At 41.2% G+C, this 16151-nt stretch overlaps 2 protein-coding genes across 3 annotated transcripts; one reads left to right on the top strand and one right to left on the bottom strand.

The window, feature by feature from the left end:
• The first annotated feature begins 2049 nt into the window (after positions 1 to 2049).
• Positions 2050 to 3745, top strand: LOC117743975 (cystatin-F). The gene is made up of 4 exons (XM_034551987.1): positions 2050 to 2221; positions 2874 to 3052; positions 3125 to 3253; positions 3374 to 3745. Exons 1-4 carry the CDS (start codon positions 2173 to 2175, stop codon positions 3452 to 3454), a joined length of 438 nt encoding a protein of 145 aa, XP_034407878.1. The 5' UTR covers positions 2050 to 2172; the 3' UTR covers positions 3455 to 3745.
• Positions 3746 to 4704: 959 nt separating this feature from the next.
• On the bottom strand, positions 4705 to 15206 carry apmap (adipocyte plasma membrane associated protein). 2 transcript variants are annotated; one of them, XM_034551984.1, is made up of 9 exons: positions 14975 to 15206; positions 14595 to 14714; positions 13403 to 13518; positions 13075 to 13167; positions 9555 to 9671; positions 8892 to 9066; positions 7185 to 7319; positions 6347 to 6539; positions 4705 to 5352 (listed from the first exon to the last, which is right to left on the bottom strand). In XM_034551984.1, the coding sequence occupies exons 1-9, from the start codon at positions 15064 to 15066 to the stop codon at positions 5143 to 5145; spliced, it is 1251 nt and encodes a 416-aa protein (XP_034407875.1). In that variant the 5' UTR covers positions 15067 to 15206; the 3' UTR covers positions 4705 to 5142. The 2 variants fall into 2 exon arrangements, with proteins under 2 accessions (XP_034407875.1, XP_034407876.1); XM_034551985.1 differs by having other exon boundaries at positions 14595 to 14711.
• Between the last annotated feature and the right edge of the window lie 945 nt (positions 15207 to 16151).

Here is a 16151-nt window from a genome sequence, read left to right as displayed (position 1 = left end):
CCTAACTATTGGTTTAGTTGTCTAAACCTAACTGTTGTTGTTGTCTAAACCTAACTGTTGGTTTAGTTCTCTAAACCTAACTTGTTTTATTTCTCTAAACCTAACTGTTGGTTTAGTTTTCTAAACCTAACTGTTGTTGTTGTCTAAACCTAACTGTTGTTGTTGTCTAAACCTAACTTATGGTTTAGTTTTCTAAACCTAACTGTTGTTGTTGTCTAAACCTAACTGTTGGTTTAGTTTTCTAAACCTAACTGTTGTTGTTGTCTAAACCTAACTGTTGTTGTTGTCTAAACCTAACTGTTGGTTTAGTTTTCTAAACCTAACTGTTGTTGTTGTCTAAACCTAACTGTTGTTGTTGTCTAAACCTAACTATTGGTTTAGTTGTCTAAACCTAACTGTTGTTGTTGTCTAAACCTAACTGTTGTTGTTGTCTAAACCTAACTGTTGGTTTAGTTTTCTAAACCTAACTGTTGTTGTTGTCTAAACCTAACTGTTGTTGTTGTCTAAACCTAACTGTTGTTGTTGTCTGAACCTAACTGTTGGTTTAGTTTTCTAAACCTAACTGTTGTTGTTGTCTAAACCTAACTGTTGTTGTTGTCTAAACCTAACTGTTGTTGTTGTCTAAACCTAACTGTTGTTGTTGTCTGAACCTAACTGTTGGTTTAGTTTTCTAAACCTAACTGTTGTTGTTGTCTAAACCTAACTGTTGGTTTAGTTCTCTAAACCTAACTGTTGTTGTTGTCTAAACCTAACTGTTGTTGTTGTCTAAACCTAACTGTTGGTTTAGTTTTCTAAACCTAACTGTTGTTGTTGTCTAAACCTAACTGTTGTTGTTGTCTAAACCAAACTGTTGGTTTAGTTTTCTAAACCTAACTGTTGTTGTTGTCTAAACCTAACTGTTGTTGTTGTCTAAACCTAACTGTTGTTGTTGTCTAAACCTAACTGTTGGTTTAGTTTTCTAAACCTAACTGTTGTTGTTGTCTAAACCTAACTGTTGTTGTTGTCTAAACCTAACTGTTGTTGTTGTCTAAACCTAACTGTTGTTGTTGTCTAAACCTAACTGTTGGTTTAGTTTTCTAAACCTAACTGTTGTTGTTGTCTAAACCTAACTGTTGGTTTAGTTTTCTAAACCTAACTGTTGTTGTTGTCTAAACCTAACTGTTGGTTTAGTTGTCTAAACCTAACTGTTGTTGTTGTCTAAACCTAACTGTTGTTGTTGTCTAAACCTAACTGTTGTTGTTGTCTAAACCTAACTGTTGTTGTTGTCTAAACCTAACTGTTGGTTTAGTTTTCTAAACCTAACTGTTGTTGTTGTCTAAACCTAACTGTTGGTTTAGTTTTCTAAACCTAACTGTTGTTGTTGTCTAAACCTAACTGTTGTTGTTGTCTAAACCTAACTGTTGTTGTTGTCTAAACCTAACTGTTGTTGTTGTCTAAACCTAACTGTTGGTTTAGTTTTCTAAACCTAACTGTTGTTGTTGTCTAAACCTAACTGTTGGTTTAGTTTTCTAAACCTAACTGTTGTTGTTGTCTAAACCTAACTGTTGTTGTTGTCTAAACCTAACTGTTGTTGTTGTCTAAACCTAACTGTTGTTGTTGTCTAAACCTAACTGTTGGTTTAGTTTTCTAAACCTAACTGTTGTTGTTGTCTAAACCTAACTGTTGGTTTAGTTTTCTAAACCTAACTGTTGTTGTTGTCTAAACCTAACTGTTGGTTTAGTTGTCTAAACCTAACTGTTGTTGTTGTCTAAACCTAACTGTTGTTGTTGTCTAAACCTAACTGTTGTTGTTGTCTAAACCTAACTGTTGTTGTTGTCTAAACCTAACTGTTGGTTTAAACCCACAGTGATAATCCAGAAATGCATCAACAAACTGAACTGATCTGAGTTCAGATAACTGGCCTGCTACATGACGTTGTTCTTCATGAACTAGCTTCACGAGACTGATCCTAGTTCAGTTCATCAGGTTTCTGTGTCAGAGCTGAGCTGCAATGCATGCAGGGAAACAGAGACTTCCTGTGAGGTTTGATCTCAGCCTGTACGGACAGGAAGTGACATCACAGAGTGGGCCCAGCTGTCCTGCAGCTTTAAGAAGAGTGTGAAGACACAAACTTGACAGTTTGTTCCTGCTGATCTGTGGTCAGTGTTGCCGCCTCAGACACAATCAGAGTGCATGATGGGACTGAAGACGCTGCTGCTGGTCTCGCTGCTCGCTGCTCGGGGTAAAAGACTTCCTCCTTCGTCTTAGTGGTTCAAGACTAACTGGAATTTCACTGCAGATTGAGTTCAATTCTAAAGTACTAATACTAGTACTAGTACTACTAGTAGTTGCATTAGTAGGAGTAGCAGTAGTTGCAGTAGTACTACAATTATTACTAGTATTATCTCTTAATATTAATCAAACTAAATCCATACATTATCTCTTAATATTAAGAGATGACATATGAATTTAGTTTTATTAATATTAATAATATTCTAGCTCCTTTTCAATAGCAAACTAATGTTCCTTCAAACGTTTTCCTGAGCAAAAAGGACAAATAGTATAATATATATATTTATAGTATTTTATATATATATATATATATGCGCGCTAACAGGTTGCTTTGTGGTTGTTTTGCGTCTCTTTTCAATGTGTCTTTGCTAACAGGCCATGTACCACATTCCTTCAAAGTAGCTGTAATTAAACCTCTCCTGAAGAAGACCACTCTTAATCCAGAGGTGTTGGCTAACTACAGACCGATCTCTAACCTTCCCTTCCTCTCTAAGATCCTTGAGAAAGTAGTCGCAAATCAGTTGTGTGACTTTCTACATCAGAATAGTTTAATTGAGGAGTTTCAGTCAGGATTTTTATAAATATATATATTTCCCTCCAAGAGCTGATGCTGGCGGCGGGCAGCCATCATGGCCGCCCCATGCCCGGGTCTCCAATCAACATCAGCAGGAAGGACCCCGTCCTCCGGCAGGTCGTCCTCAGAGCCGCCTGCTCCTTCAACAACCAATCAAACGACGCCTTCCTCTTCAAGCCCTCGGCCATCCACAGAGCACAGCGGCAGGTAGGGGTCAAAGGTCAACCTTAAAGCACAGAACTGATGACGTCACGCTGAGGTACTTGTACTGTGTTTCAGGTTGTTAAGGGGGTCCAGTACATTGTGGATATGGAGATTTCCAGAACCGTCTGCCGTAAACGAGACGACAACAACAACAACAACAACCTGTCCACCTGTAACTTTCAGCCTGAAGGTCGCCTGCAGCAGGTGAGTCTCCATCTGGGAAACATGACGTGAACGTCTTCTCCTGCAAACAGACACGAGGAGCATCAATACCTACTGCACAGGATGTAAAGACTTTTATTGTGAAACTTCCTGTTCTTCTAGACGTTTCAGTGCCACACTGAGGTCTGGGTGATCCCCTGGAAGAACGAGACCAGGACTCTGGTGTTGGACTGTAAACCCTGAAACCACCAGCCGCCTCTGACCTTCATCACCCATCATCATCCTCCTCTGTGAAGGCCTTCATCGTCCATCATTCTCACCTGTGAAGCTCTTCGTCATCCTCACCTGTGAAGGCCTTCGTCATCCTCACCTGTGAAGGCCTTCGTCATCCTCACCTGTGGCCTTCGTCATCCTCACCTGTGGCCTTCGTCATCCTCACCTGTGAAGGTCTTCGTCATCCTCACCCGTGACCTCTGACCTGCTCCCTGTATTAACCCGCTCACGCACAATAAAACCCTGAGAGGAGGAACTGTCTTTAATCTTTAATCTTTAGTCGTGTTGATGCCTACGACGCCCCAATCAAATCAAATTATTATGAAATGTAAATCTGCATGTAAAGTCTGAAATAATCCCAATAATAATTCAAAGTCATTCATTTACAGATTATTGCCGTTTTAATTTTTGAAACATATTTAACATTTAAAATAGTTTCTTCACCAAAAGGAAACTGAAACGCTGCAGATCAGTTCAACGGAGACAAAGACTCAAGAAACATTTGAGCTCGTCTCCACTCAGAAGAAAACCTTAAAACATTAAATCCTTATAACATTAAAACCTTAAAACCTTCCGGATCGGAACCGTCGGCTCGGTTCATCAGGATTCAGCGGAGCCGGAAACAGAAGCTGGTCCTCCAGCTGGGGCCGGAACCGGAAGTCCAGACGCTCGTGACGACGACATGCTACATATTACCAGTGTTTACTCTCTAACATGCTAACGGTTCTGACTCGTAACTAGAAGTGTCTAAAAACAACCGAAGTAACAGCGTTCTGAAATTATGAATAATTAGTACCACGTGAATGTGACTCAGGATAGCTGATATATTAAAGTGAGGGATGGCAGCTGGTAGCAGAAACAATGCTAACCTAGACAATGCTAACCCAGACAATGCTAACCCAAACAATGCTAACCCAGACAATTCAGTAAGCGAGTGATGACCTGCTAGTTCTGTGTGTGTGTGTGTATGTATATATATATATATATATATATATATATATATATATATATATATATATACATACACACACACACACACGTGTTGAATCATTAATAAAGTTAACCGTAACCCTGGGAACCATTGAATTGTGTGAATGATATTTACGCGAGTTAGCAGCAGCTTGCTAGCGCTAACATGAGGAACGAGCCACATAGCTTTATTAGCTTCAGCTGGTTGAGAGATACGAGGTCCGGGTCTCGTTGGCCAATCAGAACCAACGTCAAAACAACTCTTTAATAGAACACAAACACTTTGAGCAAATAAAAGACAAAAACTGGAAATTAGAATTTAAATCCAGAATTTGAGCAGACAGGACCTGATTTAAAACCAGCTAAACCTAAAAAGGTTTAAAAGTTTGATTCATGACGTTCCCCAAAACAAAACGGCGGACATGAACACAAAGGCCGATAATTGATCAACAACCAGGTTCTGCTGTTGGTCGTTGCTCACCCTCTGGAGACTAAATTAATTATGCGTTAATCCCTCAAAATATGTTGATGTTCACTCTGGAACGAGACAGCTGCCAGACCGCCGTCCTGGCCGCATGTCCCCTCCCGGAGCTTCATGACATCGCTGTTAAAGACGAACGCCGCCTTGTGCTTTCTGACTTCCTGCTGAGTCACAAAGTCGGTCTTTTATTTTAATTATTTCTTTATTTTTAGACCTTGCTCAGGTCGAGTTTGGCGATGTAGGGCGAGTGGTAGGAGCCCAGGTACAGACTCCCATCATGCTCGTGGACTTCGCTGACGTGAGCCGCCACCAGGCCGTTGGGGTCGTGGAAGCTCCGAGTGCAGACGCCGCCGTCGTGGAGCTCCGCCACCAGGCTGTACCGAGGGACGAACTTCATCAGCACCTCCTGACTGAAGAGCTGGGAAGGAAGGAAGGAAGCGTAGTGTTACTACATTACACTGTATGCTGTCTTTTAAAGAAAATACATTCCGCGATATTCCTAGAAAACCTCCAGGAATATGTACAGGTCAGAGTCTGCAGACAGAGCTCCCTCTGGGGACAAGTCCTCTTGGTCAAGGAAGGCCAATGAGACGACAAGACCTTCCTCTTACGAGTCCATTATAAAGGACACCTGGTAGTCGTTATCGTCTCTACGAGGACACCTGGTAGTCGTTATCGTCTCTACGAGGACACCTGGTAGACGTTATCGTCTCTACGAGGACACCTGGTAGTCGTTATCGTCTCTACGAGGACACCTGGTAGTCGTTATCGTCTCTACGAGGACACCTGGTAGACGTTATCGTCTCTACGAGGACACCTGGTAGTCGTTATCGTCTCTACGAGGACACCTGGTAGTCGTTATCGTCTCTACGAGGACACCTGGTAGTCGTTATCGTCTCTACGAGGACACCTGGTAGTCGTTATCGTCTCTACGAGGACACCTGGTAGACGTTATCGTCTCTACGAGGACACCTGGTAGTCGTTATCGTCTCTACGAGGACACCTGGTAGTCGTTATCGTCTCTACGAGGACACCTGGTAGACGTTATCGTCTCTACGAGGACACCTGGTAGTCGTTATCGTCTCTACGAGGACACCTGGTAGACGTTATCGTCTCTACGAGGACACCTGGTAGACGTTATCGTCTCTACGAGGACACCTGGTAGACGTTATCGTCTCTACGAGGACACCTGGTAGTCGTTATCGTCTCTACGAGGACACCTGGTAGACGTTATCGTCTCTACGAGGACACCTGGTAGTCGTTATCGTCTCTACGAGGACACCTGGTAGTCGTTATCGTCTCTACGAGGACACCTGGTAGTCGTTATCGTCTCTACGAGGACACCTCTACTGGTACTATGAAACATGCTAGCTGTTATCGTTGGAACCTGGTCTCTCTCCCCCTTCTTGTACCTTGAAGATGAATTTCTTGATCCAGGGTCTCTGGGACAGGAAGTCCAGCATGGAGAAGCCGGGGTTCGGTCGCACCGTTGACATGGCAACCCAGTAGCCGCCGGTCGAGCTCGGACGAATGTTGTCGGGAAAGCCGGGCAGGTTGTCGATGAAGGTGTCCATCCCTCCTTTGTTGAGACCAGCAACATGGACTCTGGGGTGGAAACGCAACAGAGAGACTGAATGTTAAATGTTCTGTGAACACAACACGGACTAAAAGTAGTAAATCAGGAACTGTCCAATCAAAGGGGACGTCAGCACGATCATTTATTATCAAAGTTCACTTTTTAATCCTCACTGAATAAAGTTGAATTAATGTAAACGCACTATTTTCTTACCTCTGAATTATTTTTATTAGATGGAGTGATACATCTCAGAAGATCTGACGGCACGATATTTATCACGTAATAAAGATTTAATAGATTATTTATTAAAGAATATCATGTGGTAATAAGCAGGTCTGTGTTAATTAATGCATTTATTAACATCTATAACTCCTCCTGTGGACATCCGTCAGCATTGTAGCAGTATAAGCACATACTTTTATAATTTTATTTATATTCCTTCATGTTTTGAAGCACCTAACTTTAGAACTTCAGGTTTTATCTAAAAACACATCATATTGGAACTATTTGATAAATTACTTTGTATTTTATTACATTTGCCATTTTTTATTTGGGATCTTTATTTTACAATAAAGTAAACTAGAACTTCATGTTCAAACCTTTAATTAGTTTGTGAAGCCCCTGATTAAACATTAAACTATTGTATTAATAATTGGAGGAGGCGGTGGTCTTACCTGCGGATCCGGGCCATGGTGGTCTCCGCCACCAGCACCGACTCCTCGTCGGGGAGCAGCTGGATGCCGTTTGGGAAGCGGAGGTTCTCCATCACCACCGTCAGCTCTCTGCTGTCGGTGTCGTACTCCAGCACTCTGAGCGGAGACAACGCCTGTATCAAACCACCGCTTTTACTTTGAAACATCCACAGGAAGTCAGCCGGGAGAATTAGAATGTCAAAATAAATCCAGAAAGAATTCAAATACAAAACTATCGATTGATCTATTTCATTAATATAACTTTAAATTAATTTGATTATCATTATTAATTGTAATAATAGGTTAATAATCTATCTCTCAGGTGAATACTCTCAGGTGAATACTCATGTGAATACTCTCATGTGAATACTCTCAGGTGAATACTCTTGAATACTCAGGTGAATACTCTCATGTGAATACTCTCAGGTGAATACTCTCATGTGAATACTCTCATGTGAATACTCTTGAATACTCTCAGGTGAATACTCTCAGGTGAATACTCTCAGGTGAATACTCTCATGTGAATACTCTTGAATACTCTCATGTGAATACTCTTGAATACTCAGGTGAATACTCTCAGGTGAATACTCTCAGGTGAATACTCTCATGTGAATACTCTTGAATACTCTCATGTGAATACTCTTGAATACTCTCAGGTGAATACTCTCAGGTGAATACTCTCATGTGAATACTCTCAGGTGAATACTCTCAGGTGAATACTCTCATGTGAATACTCTTGAATACTCTCATGTGAATACTCTTGAATACTCTCAGGTGAATACTCTCAGGTGAATACTCTCAGGTGAATACTCTTGAATACTCTCAGGTGAATACTCTCAGGTGAATACTCTTGAATACTCTCATGTGAATACTCTTGAATACTCTCAGGTGAATACTCTCATGTGAATACTCTCAGGTGAATACTCTCAGGTGAATACTCTCAGGTGAATACTCTTGAATACTCTCAGGTGAATACTCTTGAATACTCTCAGGTGAATACTCTCAGGTGAATACTCTCAGGTGAATACTCTCATGTGAATACTCTCAGGTGAATACTCTTGAATACTCTCATGTGAATACTCTCATGTGAATACTCTCATGTGAATACTCTCATGTGAATACTCTTGAATACTCTCAGGTGAATACTCTCAGGTGAATACTCTCAGGTGAATACTCTCAGGTGAATACTCTCAGGTGAATACTCTTGAATACTCTCAGGTGAATACTCTCAGGTGAATACTCTTGAATACTCTCAGGTGAATACTCTTGAATACTCTCAGGTGAATACTCTTGAATACTCTCAGGTGAATACTCTTGAATACTCTCAGGTGAATACTCTCAGGTGAATACTCTCAGGTGAATACTCTTGAATACTCTCAGGTGAATACTCTCAGGTGAATACTCTTGAATACTCTCAGGTGAATACTCTTGAATACTCTCAGGTGAATACTCTTGAATACTCTCAGGTGAATACTCTTGAATACTCTCAGGTGAATACTCTCATGTGAATACTCTCATGTGAATACTCTCAGGTGAATACTCTCAGGTGAATACTCTCAGGTGAATACTCTCAGGTGAATACTCTCATGTGAATACTCTCAGGTGAATACTCTCAGGTGAATACTCTTGAATACTCTCAGGTGAATACTCTCAGGTGAATACTCTTGAATACTCTCAGGTGAATCGTACCTCCCATCGGCCGTGGCCTCCATGATGAGGTGCAGGTAGTCTCTGCGCTGCCACCTGCTGCTGGAGTCGGTGAAGTAGACCTTCTTCCCGTCCTGAGTCACCGCCACGTCGTTGATGAACGACAGCTTCCTGCCGGCGACCACCTGACCCCCCGACACCAACCGGGTCGCCTCACCTGAAACAGACAGAGTCTCAGTATCCATTATGATGATGATGATGATGATGATGATGATGATGATGATGATTATTACCAGTCGGCTCATGGAGAAGAGCTGGTCCACTCGTCACTCTTGAGTCACATGATGTTCATTTATTACATTTTATTTTCATATACAACCACTCTCACCTCAGACCAGAGGAACAACTGTTTTGAGGCATTTAAAGATTTTATTATTGCACTTTTGGGCATAAAAACAGGTAATAAAGAATAATAAATGAATAATTGAATTCATTATTCATTATGTGGTCAAATCTAATGTATATTCATTGTGTGTATATATATATATATATATATATATATATATATATATATATATTATTATGTTTGTGTATTAAATTGTGCAAATAAAATAAACTAAACTGTATTGAAACAGTTTTAAAAATCTCTACTAGGAGGTTTGATAAAAACAAGTACAACAATAATAACAACAACAACTGTCTCACCTGTGGTGGGGTTCACCTGGAACAGACCCAGGTAGGCGTCGGCCACAAAGAGGGTCCCGTTGGGTCCGACCCGGATCCCCAGCGGCCTCCCACAGCTGGACTCCTCCTCCCTGGAGCCTGCAGGACACGCCCAGTTAGTCGGGCCGCGCCCTCAGAGTGAAGACCTCTCCTCTGATTGGTCAGAACCACTTCCTGTGAAACCAGTTTCTGAGCTGGAAAAGGACTCACTATCCGTGAGTTTCCTGTTTGAAGACCCCGCCACAATAAGGTCCTTTTAACCCTCGGGGAGACTGAACGTTCTTCCAAAATAAAGCGGTTTGTTCCTCACACTCACTTCCTGTTTCACAACCAATAAACAGCCTCTTGTGGTTTGGTTTGTGTGTAACTCTTTGAAACAGGAAGTCAGCTCAGTGCCTTGCTCAAAGGCACACTGACTGACGACTGTGACTGAGTGAAGAGCAGCAACACTTCATGCTCCAGGCACCATTAACCTGAACTAAACTCAACTCAACTACATTTACAACTTTAAAACTGAAAATGTTATTTAAACTAAAGATTAAGTCAACTGAACATTAAACCAAACCTAAACTTAATTAAACTGAACATTAAACCAAACCTAAACTTAATTAAACTGAACATTAAACCAAACCTAAACTTAATTAAACTGAACATTAAACCAAACCTAAACTTAATTAAACTGAATATTAAACCAAACCTAAACTTAATTAAACTGAACATTAAACCAAACCTAAACTTAATTAAACTGAATCTTAACTAAACCTAAACTTAATTAAACTAAATCTTAACTGAACCTAAACTTAATTAAACTGAATATTAAACCAAACCTAAACTTAATTAAACTGAACATTAAACCAAACCTAAACTTAATTAAACTGAACATTAAACCAAACCTAAACTTAATTAAACTGAATATTAAACCAAACCTAAACTTAATTAAACTGAATATTAACCAAACCTAAACTTAATTAAACTGAATATTAAACCAAACCTAAACTTAATTAAACTGAATATTAAACCAAACCTAAACTTAATTAAACTGAATATTAAACCAAACCTAAACTTAATTAAACTGAATATTAAACCAAACCTAAACTTAATTAAACTGAATATTAAACCAAACCTAAACTTAATTAAACTGAACATTAAACCAAACCTAAACTTAATTAAACTGAATATTAAACCAAACCTAAACTTAATTAAACTGAATATTAAACCAAACCTAAACTTAATTAAACTGAATATTAAACCAAACCTAAACTTAATTAAACTGAATATTAAACCAAACCTAAACTTAATTAAACGGAATCCTAAACTAACCGTAAACTTAATTAAACTGAATATTAAACCAAACCTAAACTTAATTAAACTGAATATTAAACCAAACCGTAAACTTAATTAAACTGAATATTAAACCAAACCTAAACTTAATTAAACTGAATATTAAATCAAACCTAAACTTAATTAAACTGAATATTAAACCAAACCTAAACTTAATTAAACTGAACATTAAACCAAACCTAAACTTAATTAAACTGAATCTTAACTAAACCTAAACTTAATTAAACTGAACATTAAACCAAACCTAAACTTAATTAAACTGAACATTAAACCAAACCTAAACTTAATTAAACTGAACATTAAACCAAACCTAAACTTAATTAAACTGAACATTAAACCAAACCTAAACTTAATTAAACTGAATATTAAACCAAACCTAAACTTAATTAAACTGAACATTAAACCAAACCTAAACTTAATTAAACTGAATCTTAACTAAACCTAAACTTAATTAAACTAAATCTTAACTGAACCTAAACTTAATTAAACTGAATATTAAACCAAACCTAAACTTAATTAAACTGAACATTAAACCAAACCTAAACTTAATTAAACTGAACATTAAACCAAACCTAAACTTAATTAAACTGAATATTAAACCAAACCTAAACTTAATTAAACTGAACATTAAACCAAACCTAAACTTAATTAAACTGAATCTTAACTAAACCTAAACTTAATTAAACTAAATCTTAACTGAACCTAAACTTAATTAAACTGAATATTAAACCAAACCTAAACTTAATTAAACTGAACATTAAACCAAACCTAAACTTAATTAAACTGAACATTAAACCAAACCTAAACTTAATTAAACTGAATATTAAACCAAACCTAAACTTAATTAAACTGAATATTAACCAAACCTAAACTTAATTAAACTGAATATTAACCAAACCTAAACTTAATTAAACTGAATATTAACCAAACCTAAACTTAATTAAACTGAATATTAACCAAACCTAAACTTAATTAAACTGAATATTAACCAAACCTAAACTTAATTAAACTAAATCTTAACTGAACCTAAACTTAATTAAACTGAATATTAAACCAAACCTAAACTTAATTAAACTGAACATTAAACCAAACCTAAACTTAATTAAACTGAACATTAAACCAAACCTAAACTTAATTAAACTGAACATTAAACCAAACCTAAACTTAATTAAACTGAATATTAAACCAAACCTAAACTTAATTAAACTGAACATTAAACCAAACCTAAACTTAATTAAACTGAATCTTAACTAAACCTAAACTTAATTAAACTAAATCTTAACTGAACCTAAACTTAATTAAACTGAATATTAAACCAAACCTAAACTTAATTAAACTGAACATTAAACCAAACCTAAACTTAATTAAACTGAATATTAAACCAAACCTAAACTTAATTAAACTGAATATTAAACCAAACCTAAACTTAATTAAACTGAACATTAAACCAAACCTAAACTTAATTAAACTGAATCTTAACTAAACCTAAACTTAATTAAACTAAATCTTAACTGAACCTAAACTTAATTAAACTGAATATTAAACCAAACCTAAACTTAATTAAACTGAACATTAAACCAAACCTAAACTTAATTAAACTGAACATTAAACCAAACCTAAACTTAATTAAACTGAATATTAAACCAAACCTAAACTTAATTAAACTGAATATTAACCAAACCTAAACTTAATTAAACTGAATATTAACCAAACCTAAACTTAATTAAACTGAATATTAACCAAACCTAAACTTAATTAAACTGAATATTAACCAAACCTAAACTTAATTAAACTGAATATTAACCAAACCTAAACTTAATTAAACTAAATCTTAACTGAACCTAAACTTAATTAAACTGAATATTAAACCAAACCTAAACTTAATTAAACTGAATATTAAACCAAACCTAAACTTAATTAAACTGAATATTAACCAAACCTAAACTTAATTAAACTGAATATTAAACCAAACCTAAACTTAATTAAACTGAATATTAAACCAAACCTAAACTTAATTAAACGGAATCCTAAACTAACCGTAAACTTAATTAAACTGAATATTAAACCAAACCTAAACTTAATTAAACTGAATCTTAACTAAACCTAAACTTAATTAAACTGAACATTAAACCAAACCTAAACTTAATTAAACTGAACTCACCACACGGCAGTTTCCCGAGTCTCGTCACCGTGTGAACCCGTCGACCAATCAGCTTCACGATCTTGCCGTCAGCTGTTCCAGAGTACAACACATCTGCAGAAAGACAAACATCTGCTTTCAACAATAAAACCTTTTGCCGGGTTGCGTGTGAAGCCTTCTGCACCCCGAGGTCAGAGAGACTGGGGCCGTGACCTCTGACCTCTGGCCATTTAATCAGCTGGAAACCGAACTGACGAAACATTTTCAGTTTGTTTCATCACAATCCAGACGGCAGCAGATTAGAAGGTCAGTGAGTTTCTAAATAAACAAAGTGAAAAGTAAACCAGACCTCCGATGTTGGCGATGGACTCTGGTCCGGTGATCTGGTCCTCAAACAGTCTCTGAGCCTCTCGGAGCTTCAGGTTTGGCTCCCAGCAGCCCTTCATCAGGGGAGGCTCCTTCAGACTGCAGGAAACATCTTGTATTAGTACAACAAAAGAGCTCCTCCCCCCCCCCGGAGGTCGCCGCGAGCTCCTCCTCCCCTGGAGGTCGCGGCGAGCTCCTCCCCACCCGGAGGTCGCTCGAGCTCCTCCCCCCCCCCGGAGGTCGCCGCGAGCTCCTCCTCCCCTGGAGGTCGCGGCGAGCTCCTCCCCACCCGGAGGTCGCTCGAGCTCCTCCCCCCCCGGAGGTCCCTCGAGCTCCTCCCCCCCCCCCCCCCCCCCGGAGGTCGCGGCGAGCTCCTCCCCCCCGGAGGTCGCTCGAGCTCCTCCCCCCCCGGAGGTCGTGGCGAGCTCCTCCCCCCCGGAGGTCGTGGCGAGCTCCTCCCCCCCTGGAGGTCGCGGCGAGCTCCTCCCCCCCTGGAGGTCCCTCGAGCTCCTCCCCCCCCTGGAGGTCGCTCGAGCTCCTCCCCCCTCGGAGGTCGCGGCGAGCTCCTCCCCCCCTGGAGGTCGCGGCGAGCTCCTCCCCCCCTGGAGGTCCCTCGAGCTCCTCCCCCCCCTGGAGGTCGCTCGAGCTCCTCCCCCCTTGGAGGTCGCGGCGAGCTCCTCCCCCCCCGGAGGTCGCGGCGAGCTCCTCCCCCCCCGGAGGTCGCGGCGAGCTCCTCCCCCCCGGAGGTCGCTCGAGCTCCTCCCCCCCCGGAGGTCGCTCGAGCTCCTCCCCCCCCGGAGGTCGCGGCGAGCTCCTCCCCCCCCGGAGGTCGCTCGAGCTCCTCCCCCCCCGGAGGTCGCGGCGAGCTCCTCCCCCCCCGGAGGTCGCTCGAGCTCCTCCCCCCCCGGAGGTCGCTCGAGCTCCTCCCCCCCGGAGGTCGCTCGAGCTCCTCCCCCCCCGGAGGTCGCGGCGAGCTCCTCCCCCCCCGGAGGTCGCTCGAGCTCCTCCCCCCCCGGAGGTCGCTCGAGCTCCTCCCCCCCCGGAGGTCGCTCGAGCTCCTCCCCCCCCGGAGGTCGCTCGAGCTCCTCCCCCCCGGAGGTCGCTCGAGCTCCTCCCCCCCCGGAGGTCGTGGCGAGCTCCTCCCCCCCTGGAGGGCCCACTCCTCTGGGACTCACCTGAAGACTTCGGGGTGGATGGGGGACTCGAGGATGAGGACGATGACCAGGAGAGGAAGCAGCAGGAAGCCGCCCAGAGAGAGCAGAGTCACCTGGAACACCTTCCCACTGTAGGTGCTGCTGGAGGAGAGGACACTTGAACCTCACTGACGCTGATCTGGAGTCAGTAATGATATCAGTCTGAAGTATAGAGTAGAATGGACTTCTACCTCAGTACAGTGAGTACATTAATACATTGAATTATTATATATATTTATATTATAACAACTGATGCTGGATCAGACTAATGATCAATGCCTCTGAGGTGACGCAGCGTTGACGTTTCGGTTTTGGTGTGCCCCCCCTACCCCCCGACCCCCCCGGGATGCGGATCTTCTTACCCGGTGCCCTTGTTCCGGTGCTCCGGCAGCTCGTCGGTGATGACCTGCGGCCGGTGCACCCTTCGGAACCGGAGCCCCTCGGTCTCGTTCATGCTGCTCTCGGAACGGGTTAACCCGGTTCGGCTCTGATCGGCTGCAGGCCTGGAGCTGAGGTTCAACCCGGGTAGAGACGGACTAAACACGGAAAGAACCGACCGACCATTCTACCGACGACGACGAAGAGCTTCCGGTCTGGGACTTCAAAATAAAAGACGCTGGCAAAACACGTCGTCACGTTTCTTTTTTTTTATTTCCCAAAATAAAAACAACATAGAAAAATAAATGTATATTAATATATAATATGTACGAAATCATAATAAATAAATCGTATAAACATGAATATAACATGCCAACATGTTTTCTTTTTGTATTAAACAGAATGCAAAAGGCAACAAAAAGAAGTTTCACAAAAGTCGAAAATACAATTAAAAATTAATTAACAGATGCAAATGACCTCTAACAAAACCAATAATAACAAAAACAGAAAAATAAGGGTAAAAACATTCCAACCATTATCGAAACCGCTTATCCTATTTAGGGTCGCTGACATTGGGGGTCACCTGGATAGGGGTCACCTGGACAGGGTTCACCTGGATAGGGGTCACCTGGACAGGGTTCACCTGGATAGGGTTCACCTGGACAGTGGTCACCTGGATAGGGTTCACCTGGACAGGGTTCACCTGGATAAAGGTCACCTGGATAAAGGTCACCTAGACAGGGGTCACCTGGACAGGGTTCACCTGGATAAAGGTCACCTGGATAGGGTTCACCTGGATAGGGGTCACCTGGACAGGGGTCACCTGGATAGGGGTCACCTGGACAGGGGTCACCTGGATAGGGGTCACCTGGATAGGGGTCACCTGGACAGGGTTCATCTGGATAAAGGTCACCTGGATAGGGTTCACCTGGACAGGGGTCACCAGTCCATCTCAGGGCTCACATAGAGACAGACAACCATTCACGCTCACATTCACACCTAGGGGCAATTCAGAGTCCAGTTGACCTGAGAAGCAGACTTTGGACTGTGGCAGGAAGCCGGAGACAATGCAGGACACCACACCAATTTATTTCAATTCAGTTTATTTTGTTTAGCCCAAAATCACAAATCACAAACTGCCCTCAGAGGGTTTTACAATCT

This window comes from Cyclopterus lumpus, chromosome 15 (assembly GCF_009769545.1).
Source record: "Cyclopterus lumpus isolate fCycLum1 chromosome 15, fCycLum1.pri, whole genome shotgun sequence".
Lineage (NCBI taxonomy): Eukaryota > Metazoa > Chordata > Actinopteri > Perciformes > Cyclopteridae > Cyclopterus > Cyclopterus lumpus.
This window is presented reverse-complemented; position numbering and strand designations above follow the sequence as displayed.

Coding starts and splice junctions, on each gene's coding strand:
- LOC117743975 (XM_034551987.1), top strand. CDS start 2,173: ATGATGGGACTGAAGACGCTGCTGCTGGTCTCGCTGCTCGCTGCTCGG. Junction 3,053..3,124: donor TCCACAGAGCACAGCGGCAG/GTAGGGGTCAAA, acceptor ACTGTGTTTCAG/GTTGTTAAGGGGGTCCAGTA. Junction 3,254..3,373: donor CTGAAGGTCGCCTGCAGCAG/GTGAGTCTCCAT, acceptor CTGTTCTTCTAG/ACGTTTCAGTGCCACACTGA.
- apmap (XM_034551984.1), bottom strand. CDS start 15,066: ATGAACGAGACCGAGGGGCTCCGGTTCCGAAGGGTGCACCGGCCGCAG. Junction 13,168..13,402: donor GTCCATCGCCAACATCGGAG/GTCTGGTTTACT, acceptor GTCTTTCTGCAG/ATGTGTTGTACTCTGGAACA. Junction 9,067..9,554: donor CCAGGTGAACCCCACCACAG/GTGAGACAGTTG, acceptor TGTCTGTTTCAG/GTGAGGCGACCCGGTTGGTG.